Raw genomic sequence first — 14,727 nt, forward strand, 5'->3', positions numbered from 1 at the left:
AAAACATCCGCAGGAAGCCTTGCACAAGTTTCCCCAACATTACCCCCCCGCCCCCCCGCCCGATCCCACCCCACCTTCCCTGCTCCTGCCTGAACACTAAGGAGGCGCGGTGTGAAAAAGAAGATTAGCATTCAAAATTAGAGGCGGGATGATTTTTATAACGGTGACTTGCCTCATGGCCTCCTCCAAAAATCCCCTCCCACACCCCCTCCTCCCTCCAGGGGTATACTACTTCGTCTGGACAAAGTTAATTAAACTAGTATTAAACAGTAAAGAAACTCAGGCGTTCTTTTGAGGATTACCAAAATGGAGGGAAGGGGAATAGGGGGTGGGCGTGGGGGGGTTGTTGTGCGAGCGAAATTGAGAAAGCCATGACGGAGAAAAGTTGAATGGTTTTCCTTTCTTTGCCAACCCCACCTTGAGTACCCGGACCCTCTCCCCTCGAGTGAACAATGCGAGGAGTCGCGCTATGTTTACTTGAAAAACGACAGTCGCCAGATGAGGCAGGATGATGCCAAGCAAGGATTTATTCTTTTTTCTTTACGGCCAAATAAAAAACAAACAAAGCTAATAAGAAAACAACTACGGTAAGGCGGTGCAATAAATTAACAATGTACAGTACAAAGTGCTTCATCTTATATACATTTAAATACACTAAAAATATCATGCTGCGTGTTTTGGATATTTTAGATGCTATAAAACGTTTTTCTGATGTCAGTTAGGAAACAAAGAAGTCACGTCGGTTGTCCTTTGAGGGGCCGGCTCTTAAGGGGCGTCCACATGACCATAGCGCGCGCTGCACATTTTGGAGAAAATTTAAGACTTTTAAGGGCACCTGAGAGTCGTGAATACTTTTAAGTGCACCTCATAGTCGTGAAATTACAGTATCAAGCTGACCATGTGACGTTAACACGCATGTGCGTGAGATGAAAATCAATGTCGTAAACCACGGGTGGCCAAACAGTCAGACACTTGACACAAATTGTTTATGACGTAAAAAATTCAATTGCGTCCAGTTCGCTCTCAAAATGGCAGGAAAAAATGCACAGCAAAACGAAAATATGAAGACGAACACAGGACGTTTTTAACAGAGTGGGAGAGTTTATATATTTTTTGTTGAGCGTAAGGGCAAGCCATTCTGCCTTATATGTAAGGCGTCATTGGCGCATTTCAAAGCGTCAAATCTTCAGCGCCACTTCAGTTCACTCCACGCGAACATCGACCAAGAATTCCCCAAAGGGACTGAACTTCGCAAGCACAAGTTGGTCACTTTAAAAACTCAGATTGAACAGCAAATAATTTTTTAACGAAAATTTACAAAGCACCCAGAGACCGTAACGCTTGCATCATACCAACTGGCTTGGAACATTGCACAGTCTAAAAAGCGATACAACAAAGGGAAGTTTATTAAGAAATGCCTCAGTGACGCTGTTGAAATCTTGTGTCCTGAAAACGACAAACTAAAACAAATGGTAGCAGATGTCCAACTGTCCCGCCACACTGTTAAACGCAGAATTTCAGACATTAGCATCGCTATTGAATCACAGCTGTACTCTGACCTTCAAGCATGTGAGTACTTTAGTGTCGCATTGGATGAAAGTTGTGACATTCAAGACAAGCCTCAGTTGGCAATATTTGCACTTTCTGGGACAAAGGATTGTGTGATCATAGAAGAACTCCTTGATATTGTGCCATTAAAAGACAGAACCAGTGGCATAGATGTGAAGGAAACAATGATGGCTGCATTTGCGAAAGCAAATCTGCCCATACCAATGAGTGGATTATGGATCTGGGTTTTTTAGTCGACATGCTGTGTCACTTGAACAAACTGAACCTTACCCTGCAGGGTAAGTCAAAAATTCTGCATATTCAAAAGGGAAATTTAACACATTTTTCAACTCTGCTAAAAGCCAGTGGGCAAGTCACCAGCGCCGCCCTGGATAAGCAAAGAGCCAGATATGCAACACTGGTTGAAAACTTGCACGAAAACTTTGTGACCCGTTTCTGTGATCTACAACTGAAAAGGCCGCAGATTACGTTCCTTGTCGACCCGTTTAATGCGGAGACGGACTGTATGAAAGACCCGCTAGTCACAGATGAAGCTGCGGCTGAATTAGAGATGATCGATCTTTGCGAGGAAGGTCAATTAAAACCTGCTTTGAGGGAAGGGACCATTGAGTTCTGGAAACACGTGCCAATGGAAAAATACCCCAATGTCAAACTGGCTGCGCTTAAGATACTGTCAATGTTTGGGTCAACATACGTCTGCGAGTCTATGTTTTCTACCCTGAAACATGTGAAATCAAAGCATCCATTGGTTCTGACTGACACTCATGTAAAAGAATTGCTTCGAGTGGCAACAACAGAATGCAAGCCAGATTTAATGAGGATTGTCCAAGACAAAGAATGCCAGAAGTCCCACGAAGCAACATGCACACGATTGTAAATTATTATATTTTTCTTTGTGGACTTGGTTGAACTGAGTTTGTGTGTGTAAAGACAGTGTTCTTTGTTGCCTGTGGTTTTAGTACTCTAGGAGTCCATTTCCGATATATTTGTTGATTTTAAAATGTGATACTTATAATAAATCTGTCTGAGCAGAGGTCTGTGTGTGTGAGGGATGGGGCGATGGGGTCTTCATGTGTTTCCATGATTATCAAAGTCAGCGTTATTGTCAAATATGCGCATATTCATGACATACAGCACAGATGAAATTACTGTCCTCTCGGAGCCAGCGTGCAAGGCACTTATAATGACTTTAACAAACATAATAAACGCAAAAACGCCAATTTCCCGGGAGAGAGAGGGGAGCCGCTGTGTGTTCACGCGCCGCCATCTTGATGTGGCTCTTTGCAGTAACATAGTAAAAAATGTCTGTCTCTGACTGGTTGGCCACCCCTGCTGTAAATTGTCTCCAGGTGTGAGCGTGAATGATTGTTTGTCTCTGTGATTGGCTGGCAACCGGTTCAGGGTGTGCCCGCCTTCTGCCCAAAGACGGCTGGGATCGCCTCCAGCACACATCTTGTGACCCTTGTGAGGATAGGCGGATGGAAAATGTGTCTGAATTTGACGGAGGAGTTCTTCGAGCATATTTCAAGCAACTCGCTTGAAATCGCCTATTTTGTTACTGGAAATGTACACCAACCCCCCGCTCCGACCCCCATGTGACCCAAAGTATTCCAAGGGGAGGCTCAGTGCTTCTTACTGGTCTTGAGGGTCTTACGCCGTCCGACCGCGCTCTCATTCCTCCCCCTAGCGCCTCCTTTCTTAACGCAGAAGAATTTAGTCACCGTCTTCCTGCACTGTTCGCACTTGACCGCGCAGCACCAGTGGAACTTACAGTTGCAGCTGGACACAGTCACGGCTTTGCGCTCCTCCACGGCCAGGCCGCATTCGCCACACAGCCTCCTGCAGCTGCGCTTCTCCCACTTGCTCAAGTTCTTGCCCTTCTTCAGGCACTCGCGACCCTCGGTGCCCGGCAGACCCAACGTGCGGTTCTCCAAGCAGTAGTTGGGTGAGTCTTCTAGGTGGACCAGCTCCTTGCGAGAGATGGAGCTGAAGGATTCGGCCACCGCCCCCCGGCTGGCCGCGCTGTTGCCGGCCCCGCGCAGGAGGTCCACTTTCAGAGCTCGGTGGTATTTCTCTTTCAGGTAGTTGCCCACCTCCCTGAACTCGGGCAGTTGCAGCCAGCAGGTCTGCGTGGTGCAGCTGCCTGACACGCCGTGGCACTTGCACATCTTCTGCATGGTCCCCTTCACCGCCTGCAGTCGAGATAAACCGGCCGGTGAGCGTTCAATCGGTTGACGATTTCCTACCTGGGAGAGGTTGTCAGGAGTATCTCGGGAAATCATATGCGCTAGTTAAAAATGAATCAATAAATTGCGCGTTAGCTTCACTTGAGCTCACTGTGCCCACCTTCTCCACTGTTGTATCTGTGACTTGGAATCTGTGTTGAGAGTGATTCTGGGCACTGATTGGTGTATCTTGAAATCTTGTAAAAAAGAGTGGAAAAAAAACCTGCCCGCTGCAGTGAGGACGACTGTCCAGAATTTCACTTATCTGATCAGAAAATATGGTTGAGGGCAAATTGTCACGATTTGCGTTTTTGTTGGATTTCATTTAACTACTGTTAGCGTTTTTCCCATGTCCTTTGTTCAAGTTTGGTTTCTTTATTTGGGTTTTCTCATCAGATTTATGTTCCTTGCCTCCACTTCCTCTAGTCACTCGAGTGTTGTCCAGGTGGCCCAGGAGTGCCCTGTTGTCTCAGTTTGTTTTGTATTCGAGTCCCCGCTTTCTTTTAAACCAGAGGTGCCCAAGTCTGGTCTTCCAGAAGCCATATCCAGCCTGTTTTTGATATCTCCCTCCTCCAACATACATGATACAATTGATCAGTTCATCATTAACTCATTCACTGCCAGTCATGTACAAAAATGTCACCACTGCACTGCCCGAGATTTTGTCATAGTAACTCAAATTCCAGGACTCACAGAATATTGAGTTTTAGAACAACACAAACATTCAATGCAGCGTAAGAAATCTTTGACTCTCTTCTTTCATCAGAAAAAAAGAGTTAATTTCTAAGCTATATGGGTCTGGACTTATATGAGTTTGAAATGAGGGCGACTGTCCAAAATACGATACAATACATACATATTGGTTTATATAGCGCTTTAACAACAGCTGAAGCCGCAACAAAGCGCTAACATGGAACAAAAGGCAAATACTTCCCCTTGTGGAGGGGGAAAAACAGATGCCAGCGCTTTATTGGCACCCAAACAAGAAAAAACAAAACCCAAACAAATTCGGGAATGGCACTCGACGTCATTTTCAATTCCCGCATAAATTTGTGAATAGAAGTGAATGAGTGAAGCTTTTTACAATCCTGATCATTTGATTTTGGTGCATTGGAAGAGCGAGACATCTAAAACAGTAGACTACAGCTAAACCGGGCGTGGCCACCAAGATATATCCCAAAAGGATGTTTATTTACTTTGAAAAAAAATCCAAATGTATTCCACTGAAAGTCATGGATCAGGAAGATGAATCAAGTGCATGTTGTCAATATTTAACCTAGATTAGAGCGCAGCAGAATAACCGCAAGGTACGAAAACTCCACCCCAGACAGACGGGGAACGTTCAGTGTCACCTAAATGGGGTGTTTTCAAAAAACAAATGGTGCTCTCAAGACGCCATACTCGAGTAAAACAAAAGCGTGAACTCATAGTCAAAGAAAGAGGTGACCGCCTCCAGGTCCTCGGCTGTGTTTTTGTTGTCGTTGGCACTTCCTGACTTTAAGCAACACAAAACATTTCGCGCTTGAAAAGAGGACGCCCCCTCTTCCTTTTTGTCGTTCCAAAAGTTTCACATTGAGCCCCCTGTTGAACACCCCCTCTCTCGCCCTTTCAAGAAACGCCAGTATTTATTTAGCCAGTTCATTATCATCATGTTTTCCGAGAGTGACAAGACCCAATCGAGACTCCCATTGAGTGAGGATATGAAAAAGGATTTTTTTTTCTATGCCTTTTTTTCTGTTACAATGATGCTCCAGGTGCCATGGGGATCCCGAGGCCCGACGGGGGGGTTGCAAAGGCACCGTCAACAAAGAGTACTTCAGCTGCATGCCTGTGGTCCCCTCGGAATACCTCCAGAGACGGACAAAGACCAACATAAACGTGGGTTCCTTATTGCAAGAATAAAACTAAACACTTATTTTAAAAAAACGGGATGGGGGGGGTTACAATACAGAAATACTGCGCAATGTCTGGCTCCCCTGGATCTCCAATTAGGCTTGCATGCCTGCGATTCTCGAGTTGAGGGATCGTCATTCAGGGTCGGTTAAATAGGCCCTTCTGGTACAGCGAACACACTGTTATGATCGGGGACGAGTGGCACCTCACTTATCGCCGTGTGAAAGAGGATGCTTGGGTGGCACACTCGCGGAGAAGTGTTGCAAGGTAGGGGGGTGGAAACAACTGGAGGGACCAGAAGGAGTCCCAAAAATATCAACATCTCTATGGCTTGTTATAGAAAACTCAAAGGACATCAGTGGATGTTGTAGCGTACCTTCCTGCCAGCTTCGTTGTTGTGCAGATTCATAGCCGCTCGGGAGTCTTGCCCGGTCTCCAAAGAGTCGACAAATTGCTTGGCGATGACCTCGCCAAAGCCGACGTTGTCGCTACAGCCGCCCCACAACCATCCGTGACCACCTGGAAGGGAGGAAAAAAATATTCAGGGCATTTACGATAACATATTAAGATCACGGTGTACTGTATTCTATTGACATTTTTTTATCCTTTGATCAGTGGTGGGCCGTCAGGGCCTGCAAGGCCTTCTCTGCTGGCCTAAAAATATCTGAATCACAGATTGATGTTAATTATATTGTGTCCATGAATTCGTATTAAATTATTCCAAATTGTCTTTCAGCTTCCTGTCATTGCTTTTCCCCTGTTGTGCTACTTCCAAACTCGTATTTTCGTATTTAAGCATTTAACCAATCACATGTCAGCCATCATTTGTTTTCAGGGTCAGAAATCTATCTGGACGCCTTCACAATCAGTTCTGTGCGCCCTGTCGCATCAAATGTGTCAATCAAACTGTTGTTTTACCCAATCAGATTTTGAGTTGGCAACGCAAGGACTGCATGAAAGGACTGGAAGTGTCAGAGTTTTCGGAAACCGTGATTGGTTAGTTACTAGCCAATCATAGTATTACTAGATGCTAGTGACAAGCGCATTCTGGCCCAAGCTAGCACACTGTATCGGTAGCGAGCTGCATAAACAAATATATTGTCTTGATTTAATCGCAGTTTTGTCAACCCACAATGGGTGAAGGAGGAGAAGAAACGGATTAGGTTGGAGATTTACCATTAATGGCATTTTCAAGATGGACTTTTCAAGAAAAGATACACATTATTAAGAAAGATTGGGCAGTTATTTAGACCATGAATTCTGAAATTCCAATGGTATTGATTCAGACATAGCATTACTGAAGGCCTAGCGATGAAATCCACGGCCCGCCATTGCAATCAGGGAATACCCCAGTGAGTTTTCTTTAAGAAAAATGACAGACATGAGTATTTGAATTATTTTTTTGCCGTCACCACAGGTACAGGTCTTGCCAAAAGAAATTCAAACCCTTTGAGGCAAAGCAGTTACTGCAATGGACATGTTATCAGGTTACAGGTTATCATGATCATGATAACCTGTCCACTCCATTGAAATAAACTGAAAAGTTTAAAAAAAGGCATGATGGATGATATTTTACATTCTAATCAGAAGTCTCTTACCTCGTTGCCCGTTCCGGCTGTCGTCGCAGCCGCAGTTGTCGAAATCGCCCAGACTGCAGTTCCTGGTCAGTGTGTACATGACACCAGCTGAGCTGATGGCGTGCACGAATGCCGTTTCCCGATTAGCTGGCAGAAAGACTCATTTTATCATCGTCATCATGGAAATATCACGGCCCGCCATATGATGCTGTTTTAAGTTTATACGTTTGTTTCTCCAAACCTCCATACATTCCACACCCACCGATGAGAAGTTAAAATTCACCAAATCATGAAACTGTAGTCCAAAAACTTTTTGACATATTTACACCAAATACACTAAACTATATTGAAACACACTCAAAAAAAACAACATAAATGTCCCCTGAATCAAACGTCTGCTCAATTCAATTCCATGCACATTCTTCCCAATACTAATTGGCTTAGTGCGTCGCATTCACGACCACCAGTGATCCGGTGAGAACGTTGGATTAGTCTGTTTGTTTTGGCACGTGCAACAAAAGGAAATGCAACAGTCTCATACCGTGAATAGCGGCGATGAAAATCTCTTTGAGTCCAATTCTGCACAATAATTTATCTTACTAGTGAGGCTCACTTTGGTCTACCACTGAGTCAAGTTAAAAACTGTGTGATACTAATACAATGGTACCTCTATTTAAACATCTCTTCATAAAAACATTTCGAGTTACGAAATACCTCAACAGGAAAATATTTCCTCTTGTTACAAATAAATAAATAAGATATAAAAGGTAAATATAGAGTATGGGCTGATAATAGCAGTTCAGAGTTTCATGAACACACCACACCTAAAGCTGCTCTGCCATTGGCTGTGACCAAACATCTTCTTGGCGTCTCATTGGCTAAGAGCATTTCTATGTGTGTGAATAGCAATGTGTCTATGTCATTCGCCACTCGGGCCATGAAGCATGAAATTTTACATCAGAGGTGTCAAAGTCAAGGCCTGGGGGCCAAATCTGGCCCACTACATCCATTTATTCGGCCCGCGAAAGCAAATCAAGCTAGTTAAATGCCATAATGCTTGCTAAAGTCCAAACCAAAATGTTAAATTGTCATATGTAAACCACAAAAACAGTCATTATTTTTTATTTCAAATTTGAAAACGAATTGCTGTGCGCTCTCTATGTAAAATGTTGAGGGGATTAAACATTCTAATGGCTTCCCTAAATCCATAACGGCATTCGAGAGGAAACTGTAACTACAATGTGGCCCACGGCAAAAATGAGTTTGACACCCTTGTTTAATGTAACTGTGAATGAACATGTATTGGTGACATATTTTGATCCATTTATGTCTGAATTTGGGAACGGATAAGGGCATTTACTCTACTAAGATTTTCTAGTTTCTAGATCCTCTCATAATTTTGCTGCTGTGAAATGTATATTTCTCCACTGTGAGACTAATCTAATCTAATCTAATCTAGTTAAGAAATGTCTTCCAAAATCAATTAATTTCACAACTAGAGGTACCACTGTACTAAAATGGTACGTCCCCCCAAAAATATACCAATGTTTGCTCTACCTCAATCTCAAATTTGCTTTTTCGACCAAGTAGAAATCTCACAAAGCAACGAAAAAAAGAGCATTACCAGTGACTCCCTTTACTTGTGCTCCCTTTACTTATGCTCCCTATTTGAAGTTGCCTTAATAGTCGAGTCAACTCAACAACAAGGGGGAAAACTGCACACGAGTACTTGTCACATGTTAAAAATTCAACGAGTCGTTCAAATAATGAACACACTTACCGCTGCGCAGGCTGCTGTGTGTGGACAATTGCAAGGCTCTCTCAGGGCAGTTCCAGCGGTCCCATCCAAACTGGTACTTGCACTCTTCAATGCCGCTCTGGGCCCCCGCCGCCACACTGCTGGAATAGATCAGGTACGCCTGCACAGAGGCACAACCAATCCATGATTAGAGATTTGTAAAGGGTTTTACAGTACAGTTATTTGGTGGATGCCCTTATCGTGTAGCAAAGGAGAGCCAAATTCAGCAGTTGTTACTTTTGGGCCATTTATTGGACGCCGGGAGAATAATCAGACATAATGAGGATACTTGAGCACTGCTCACATCTAGACACTCGCACAGAGAAGTTAATGTCGCAAGGCTCTCATCAAGCCCTGCCTCTTAAATGCACATGAACCTGACAGAACCAGACACAGCAATTTTTTTTAGCCTATAAAAATATTTCAACATGACAATTTTATTTTTTTTATTTTTTTTTACGTGTGTGGAAATGCATGCCCAATCTGTGCTTTAGTGAGTGTATGATAAATACTGTTTGGATTTTAAAAAAAAGTTCTTGTTGCTTTTTTTCTATCTTTGTAACTGCTTTATTTCCTGAATATGATAGTTGTTCATGTTAAGAGCTTTGTTACAGCTTCAGCTGTTTTAAAGCGCTATACTGTATTGTATTGTATTTTTTTGTCACTATAAAAGCCTGTTATTAAAAATTCTGATTTCCACACATGTTGATGAACCGTCACACGTTTAATGTATTGACATCATTTTGATTACAATTTTGTTTCACATATTCAAAATAATAATAATGTGGGGGATTTTAGCTCTGACTCGCACATTTTTTGACCGTTTCAAACCATTCCAAATTTAAACCGTTCAGATCATAGATCATAGCTTTTATTTTCAAATTTTGGAATAGCCACTACTTAAAATGTCTTTCAAATATTTGCTGCTAATTTTCACATTTCTTGACAGAATCAACTCATTCCAACTTTAAACTCTTCAGCTTTTTACTTCAAGAAGGTGCCGCGTGAGTGGCTGCCTTTACAGCAGCTCCTGCATTTTGTTTTTGCTGCTGTGAAATGTAAATATCTCCATTGTGAGACGAATAAAGGCTCAGCTAATCAAATTTGTTTTTGTGAATTTCTTCTCCAAATGTGATGCAATTGTGGTGGATCAGGTACAAATTGCACTGCCCACCACGATGAGTGTGTGAATGATCAGACGGCTAATATTTCTCAAGTGGCTTTTTTTCGAGTAGCACTACACACACACACACACACACGGGGCCCAGGGTCTCACTAATGATGACCACCCACTAAAGCAATAGCCGCCTTTGCGTCTTAACACATTAACCCGTTGCTGCAAACAAACGCACATGCGCACACACCCACACATGCGCGCGCGCACACACACACACACACACACACACACACACACACACACACACACACACACACACACACACACACACACACACACACACACACACACAGCCTCCCCAATAAGGTCAAGTGTACGCATGCAGGAGGGGAAAGAATGAGGAAGAATATGGGTGCATTAATCCTTGCATGGACACCACACAAAAACGTGAAGGAGTGAGAAACACACACACTCACACACAGTGAGGAAAAAGTAAAAGTGGGAGCATGTTTTTTTGTCCTTTTTTCTCCTGGGGATGGGAAGGAGAGATCAAAAGGAAGTTGGCTTACCTTGGGTCCAGTCATCAAGAAATTATTCACTGACCTGGAAACGGAGACAGCTTATTCAACTCCGGGAAGCTCAGTGTCCATAACACATTCCACTCATTAGCGCATGGGAAACTATCACACACAACCGATAAGGATGGAAATATCCCATAATAGTCACTGTACTTATGCTATTTCTATACACGAGTGACAGCTCAGTTACATCCCTCAGGAAATGAATAGATGGATGCGGGAAATCATTTCAAGTCATTTGAAGTGAAGAAAGGTGACGTTGGTTAACTGCGAACAACAAACAACTAGCAGCGTGTGATAGAAACTACAATTTCTCTGGTGGGATCAGCAAAAGCAATACATTTAAAAAGTTCGATGACCATGTCAAGAATTGAAGCACAAGTATCTCAAGGCATCTCCTCCCATTGAAATTAATGGAAATGTTCTTACTTAATTTGTTCCAACTATAATACATATAAATTAGTTGGAATTATATATATATATATGGATGGATGGATGGATGGATGGATGGATGGATAGATAGATAGATAGATAGATAGATAGATAGATAGATAGATAGATAGATAGATAGATAGATAGATAGATAGATAGATAGATAGATAGATAGATAGATAGATAGACAGACAGACAGACAGACAGACAGACAGACAGACAGACAGACAGACAGACAGACAGACAGACAGACTGCTTTGCTCCCTTTTTAACGGATAGTTATCTAATTCCTTAGTCAGGAACATTTTGGTTGTTTACATTCTCACGTATTATTTGCAGCTATACATAATAGCTTTCTCTCTTTGCATACTAATGTATTTACTTAATTTGTAAATGTTTTTATGTAATTATTTTCTTCCCTATCTTCCTTATTTACTATTCCAAAAATGCCATTGGAATGTGACCCAAGCATTATAAACTACAAAAACGAATATTGCTCAAAAAGTATCCTCCTTTCAATAGCTCAATCAAAAATGAAGTGCGTGTATTAAACGCATGCAGAGGAAATGGGGCGGACTGCACTCACCAGCAGCAGTAAGACCTCATGTGAGCTAGTAGGATGAAAATGTAGAAGCGAACCTCCCAATGCACGAACATGCTGACAGGTGACGAAGGAGATGGAGACTGAAGAGGTTCTCCTGCAAAACTGGACGAGGATGAGGAAAGTGGGGGGTGAGGAGGGGGGGCGCTCTGAAATGGAGCCACTCTCTTCCTCAACAAGAGATTATCTGCTTAATTAAAGATTGCCCCGCACACCCCTGAACCTATTCCCTCACCTTCCCCCATCTTCTTTCCCCCTCGCGGTCAATCCCAAAGAGTCGCGACGGTGGTGGCAGTGAGAGGAGACCGAGATTATAAAAACTAGGGGGGGGGGGGGGCTTCGAGAGACGGACGATCTGCTTCGCCTGCGACGAAAGGGGAAAAGACTGAAAAACTAAACAATAAACAAACGAAAACAAAACACTGGAGCTGACTTCCGTGGGGATTGGGGACATACGTGTTAGGTTGATATGACACAAAATACGTTTGTGATTCAATCAGTAATGGCGTCGTTACGTCAATGTATCCAAGTGGTCAAGTTGTTTTTCTTCGAAAATTGCACTCTGATTAATCATGTGATTAATTGGAAAATGGGGGGAACATAAGCAGGTCAACAGTTGATGACGGAATTCTGTTATTGAAACTTTATTTCTTCATGTAAAATAATCGGGTTTTAAATGTGAAGAGTTCGGGTCTGTGTTTCAAATTGTCAATAATGTGTATGTTTTTATGTAAAATGTCATGATCAACATACATTTTTTATTCTACTGGCAAGATAACCACTTGCGTTGCGTCCTCGTTTGAGAACAATTTGAATAAACGTGCTTAAATTCTTTATTTTAAAAACACGAGCATTAAACCCGTGTAAATCAGTTTTTGATGTTTGGGAAAAACAATTTCCACGATTAAAATGTTTTATATTCTGGTATTTACTTTCAACAGATGACTTAAACTTGATAATTAGGTTACTTAAACTTGATTCTTCAACAGATTTTGTTGATTATATATATATATATATATATATATATATATATATATATATATATATATATATATATATATATATATATATATATATATATATATATATATATATATATATCATTTGTCCATCCGCAGAATTTTGTTATTTTTATTTTACAATGACATATTTTTGCCTGCCGTCCTTGATTTAGCTATCTACCACAGAAAAACTGATCATGTGACTGTAAAGTGACCTTGAGAGTTTTGAAAGGCGCTTGTAAATGAAATGTATTATTATTATTATTATTATTATTATTATTATTATTATTATTATTATTATTATTGATTTACGACTGAATTCAATTTACACTGCAGCAAAGTAAACAGACTAAACAGTCTGCAAATCGGAACGCGTACCACAGACAACGAATTAGAGACAAAATAACAGCAAGAAGAAAAGCACGTTTTGGCAATATAATTAATTAAAGGGATCAAACGAGGGCTGTGTAGAAATGGTTTAAAAAAATAATAAAATATATCGGCGTGTTCGTAACCTCAAATCAAAGTAGGTGGCAATCGTCGTGGACTGCCAATCAGTCAACATTTGACATTTGCATCCCAAAAGAGGGGACAATTCATGTGCCCAAATAAATCCTGCCATGCATGCAGGTCTCTCTCCCTGGAAATACAACCTTCTTGTGTGCAAATTAGGATTAGGACAAAATACTTTCAAAGGATGTTTTTGGATTAAGATACAAACGAATGGTTAAAAGAAGGGTTCCATCCTAGTGTGTGTGTGTGTGTGTGTGTGTGTGTGTGTGTGTGTGTGTGTGTGTGTGTGTGTGTGTGTGTGTGTGTGTGTGTGTGTGTGTGTGTGTGTGTGTGTGTGTGTGCGTGCGTGTGCGTGTGCGTGCGTGTGTGTGTGTGCGTGCGCGCGTGTGTGTAATATAATGGAAATGAGGTGGTCAGATTTCGGCCACTTCATTAGGTACACCCAAATGAATGGAAATATATTTCTGGAAGTTTTATGAATATTTAGTGACGTTACCTATACGTACATTCTCACTACGTAAGTATTTATTTTTTACCCTAGGGTAATTTCAAAAATTGAGGATAAATCATAGTCCGTTTTTTTCGGGCGGTTTAGTGTGTAGTATTTTGTTGTGTCTTAAAACGACAGTTAGTAAACCGTCACATTAATTTGAATCGACCATTTTAATTATTGGACTTGTTCATTTAATAATGTATTTGATGTGTGATATTCCATAATATGCCCTTGACATTCGTAAATGTTTTTTGGAGTAATTTATGGCAACAAATTACTTTTTTGTGCTTCTTTTTTCATTTTTTCTGCCATTAGCCCTATTTGTCCAGCAGGGGGTAATGTAGTTCACAGCTCCATTAACCTTTTATATATATTTCCCCGCCTCTTTTTGTTACTCTACATCTCATTCCAACGTGTTGAAAAAAAGACTCGTTCAATTCGCTGCTGCTTTGACGACAAACGTTGATACACACTGGCTGCACCGCAACGAACTGTCAAACGAGGAATGTCCCAACAACTCAGACGACGTGCGGCGCTATCTTAAAAATGCCCAGCGAGATAGTGACGCAAGTGTGCACAATTCTTTTTGCGTGTGCGTGCGACAAACATGAGTTAGCCAGATGGCAATCACAAGGTTGAGGACGGGGCACTCAATTAACGTACAAGGTGTCCCACAAAAACACTGAAACTGAAAGGCTGGAAAAAAGAGAACAAAAAGTGAAAAAAGCACGACGCGCGTGTGTTTGTGTCTGTCTCTCTGCCTGTCTTACTGTACGTCTGTCTGTGTCTAAGCGAAGTGTGACCGCGTCTTAATCGTCATGTTTTTATCACTATTAACTCCTAATTCTAATAAAACTGTCCTTGAGTTTTGAAAGACGCTTAGAAATAAAATGTATTGTTATTATAATTTAGCTGGCTTATATGCTATTA

At 41.7% G+C, this 14,727-nt stretch overlaps 1 protein-coding gene and 1 long non-coding RNA gene across 2 annotated transcripts; one reads left to right on the top strand and one right to left on the bottom strand.

Annotated features, from left to right (window-relative positions):
• Positions 1-532: 532 nt before the first annotated feature.
• wnt8b (wingless-type MMTV integration site family, member 8b) lies at positions 533-11,878 on the bottom strand. Its single transcript, XM_089011679.1, has 6 exons — positions 11,776-11,878; positions 10,749-10,782; positions 9,045-9,183; positions 7,286-7,411; positions 6,064-6,206; positions 533-3,761 (listed from the first exon to the last, which is right to left on the bottom strand). The coding sequence occupies exons 1-6, from the start codon at positions 11,844-11,846 to the stop codon at positions 3,192-3,194; spliced, it is 1,083 nt and encodes a 360-aa protein (XP_088867805.1). The 5' UTR covers positions 11,847-11,878; the 3' UTR covers positions 533-3,191.
• On the top strand, positions 3,377-9,233 carry LOC148889205 (uncharacterized). Its single transcript, XR_016116854.1, has 4 exons — positions 3,377-3,514; positions 3,651-3,784; positions 5,549-5,672; positions 9,055-9,233. It is a non-coding gene; the product is annotated as an uncharacterized LOC148889205 (long non-coding RNA).
• Positions 11,879-14,727: the final 2,849 nt, after the last annotated feature.

Source organism: Hippocampus bargibanti, linkage group LG13, assembly GCF_051943395.1.
Source record: "Hippocampus bargibanti isolate YZ-2025 linkage group LG13, ASM5194339v1, whole genome shotgun sequence".
Taxonomy (NCBI): Eukaryota; Metazoa; Chordata; class Actinopteri; order Syngnathiformes; family Syngnathidae; genus Hippocampus; species Hippocampus bargibanti.

Excerpts from the sequence above, each read along its gene's own strand:
- wnt8b (XM_089011679.1), bottom strand. The coding sequence starts at position 11,846 with ATGTTCGTGCATTGGGAGGTTCGCTTCTACATTTTCATCCTACTAGCT. Across the intron at positions 9,184-10,748 it reads TCTTGATGACTGGACCCAAG|GCGTACCTGATCTATTCCAG; the intron begins GTAAGCCAACTT and ends GCCTCTGTGCAG. Across the intron at positions 6,207-7,285 it reads CAGCCGGAACGGGCAACGAG|GTGGTCACGGATGGTTGTGG; the intron begins GTAAGAGACTTC and ends CCTCCCTTCCAG.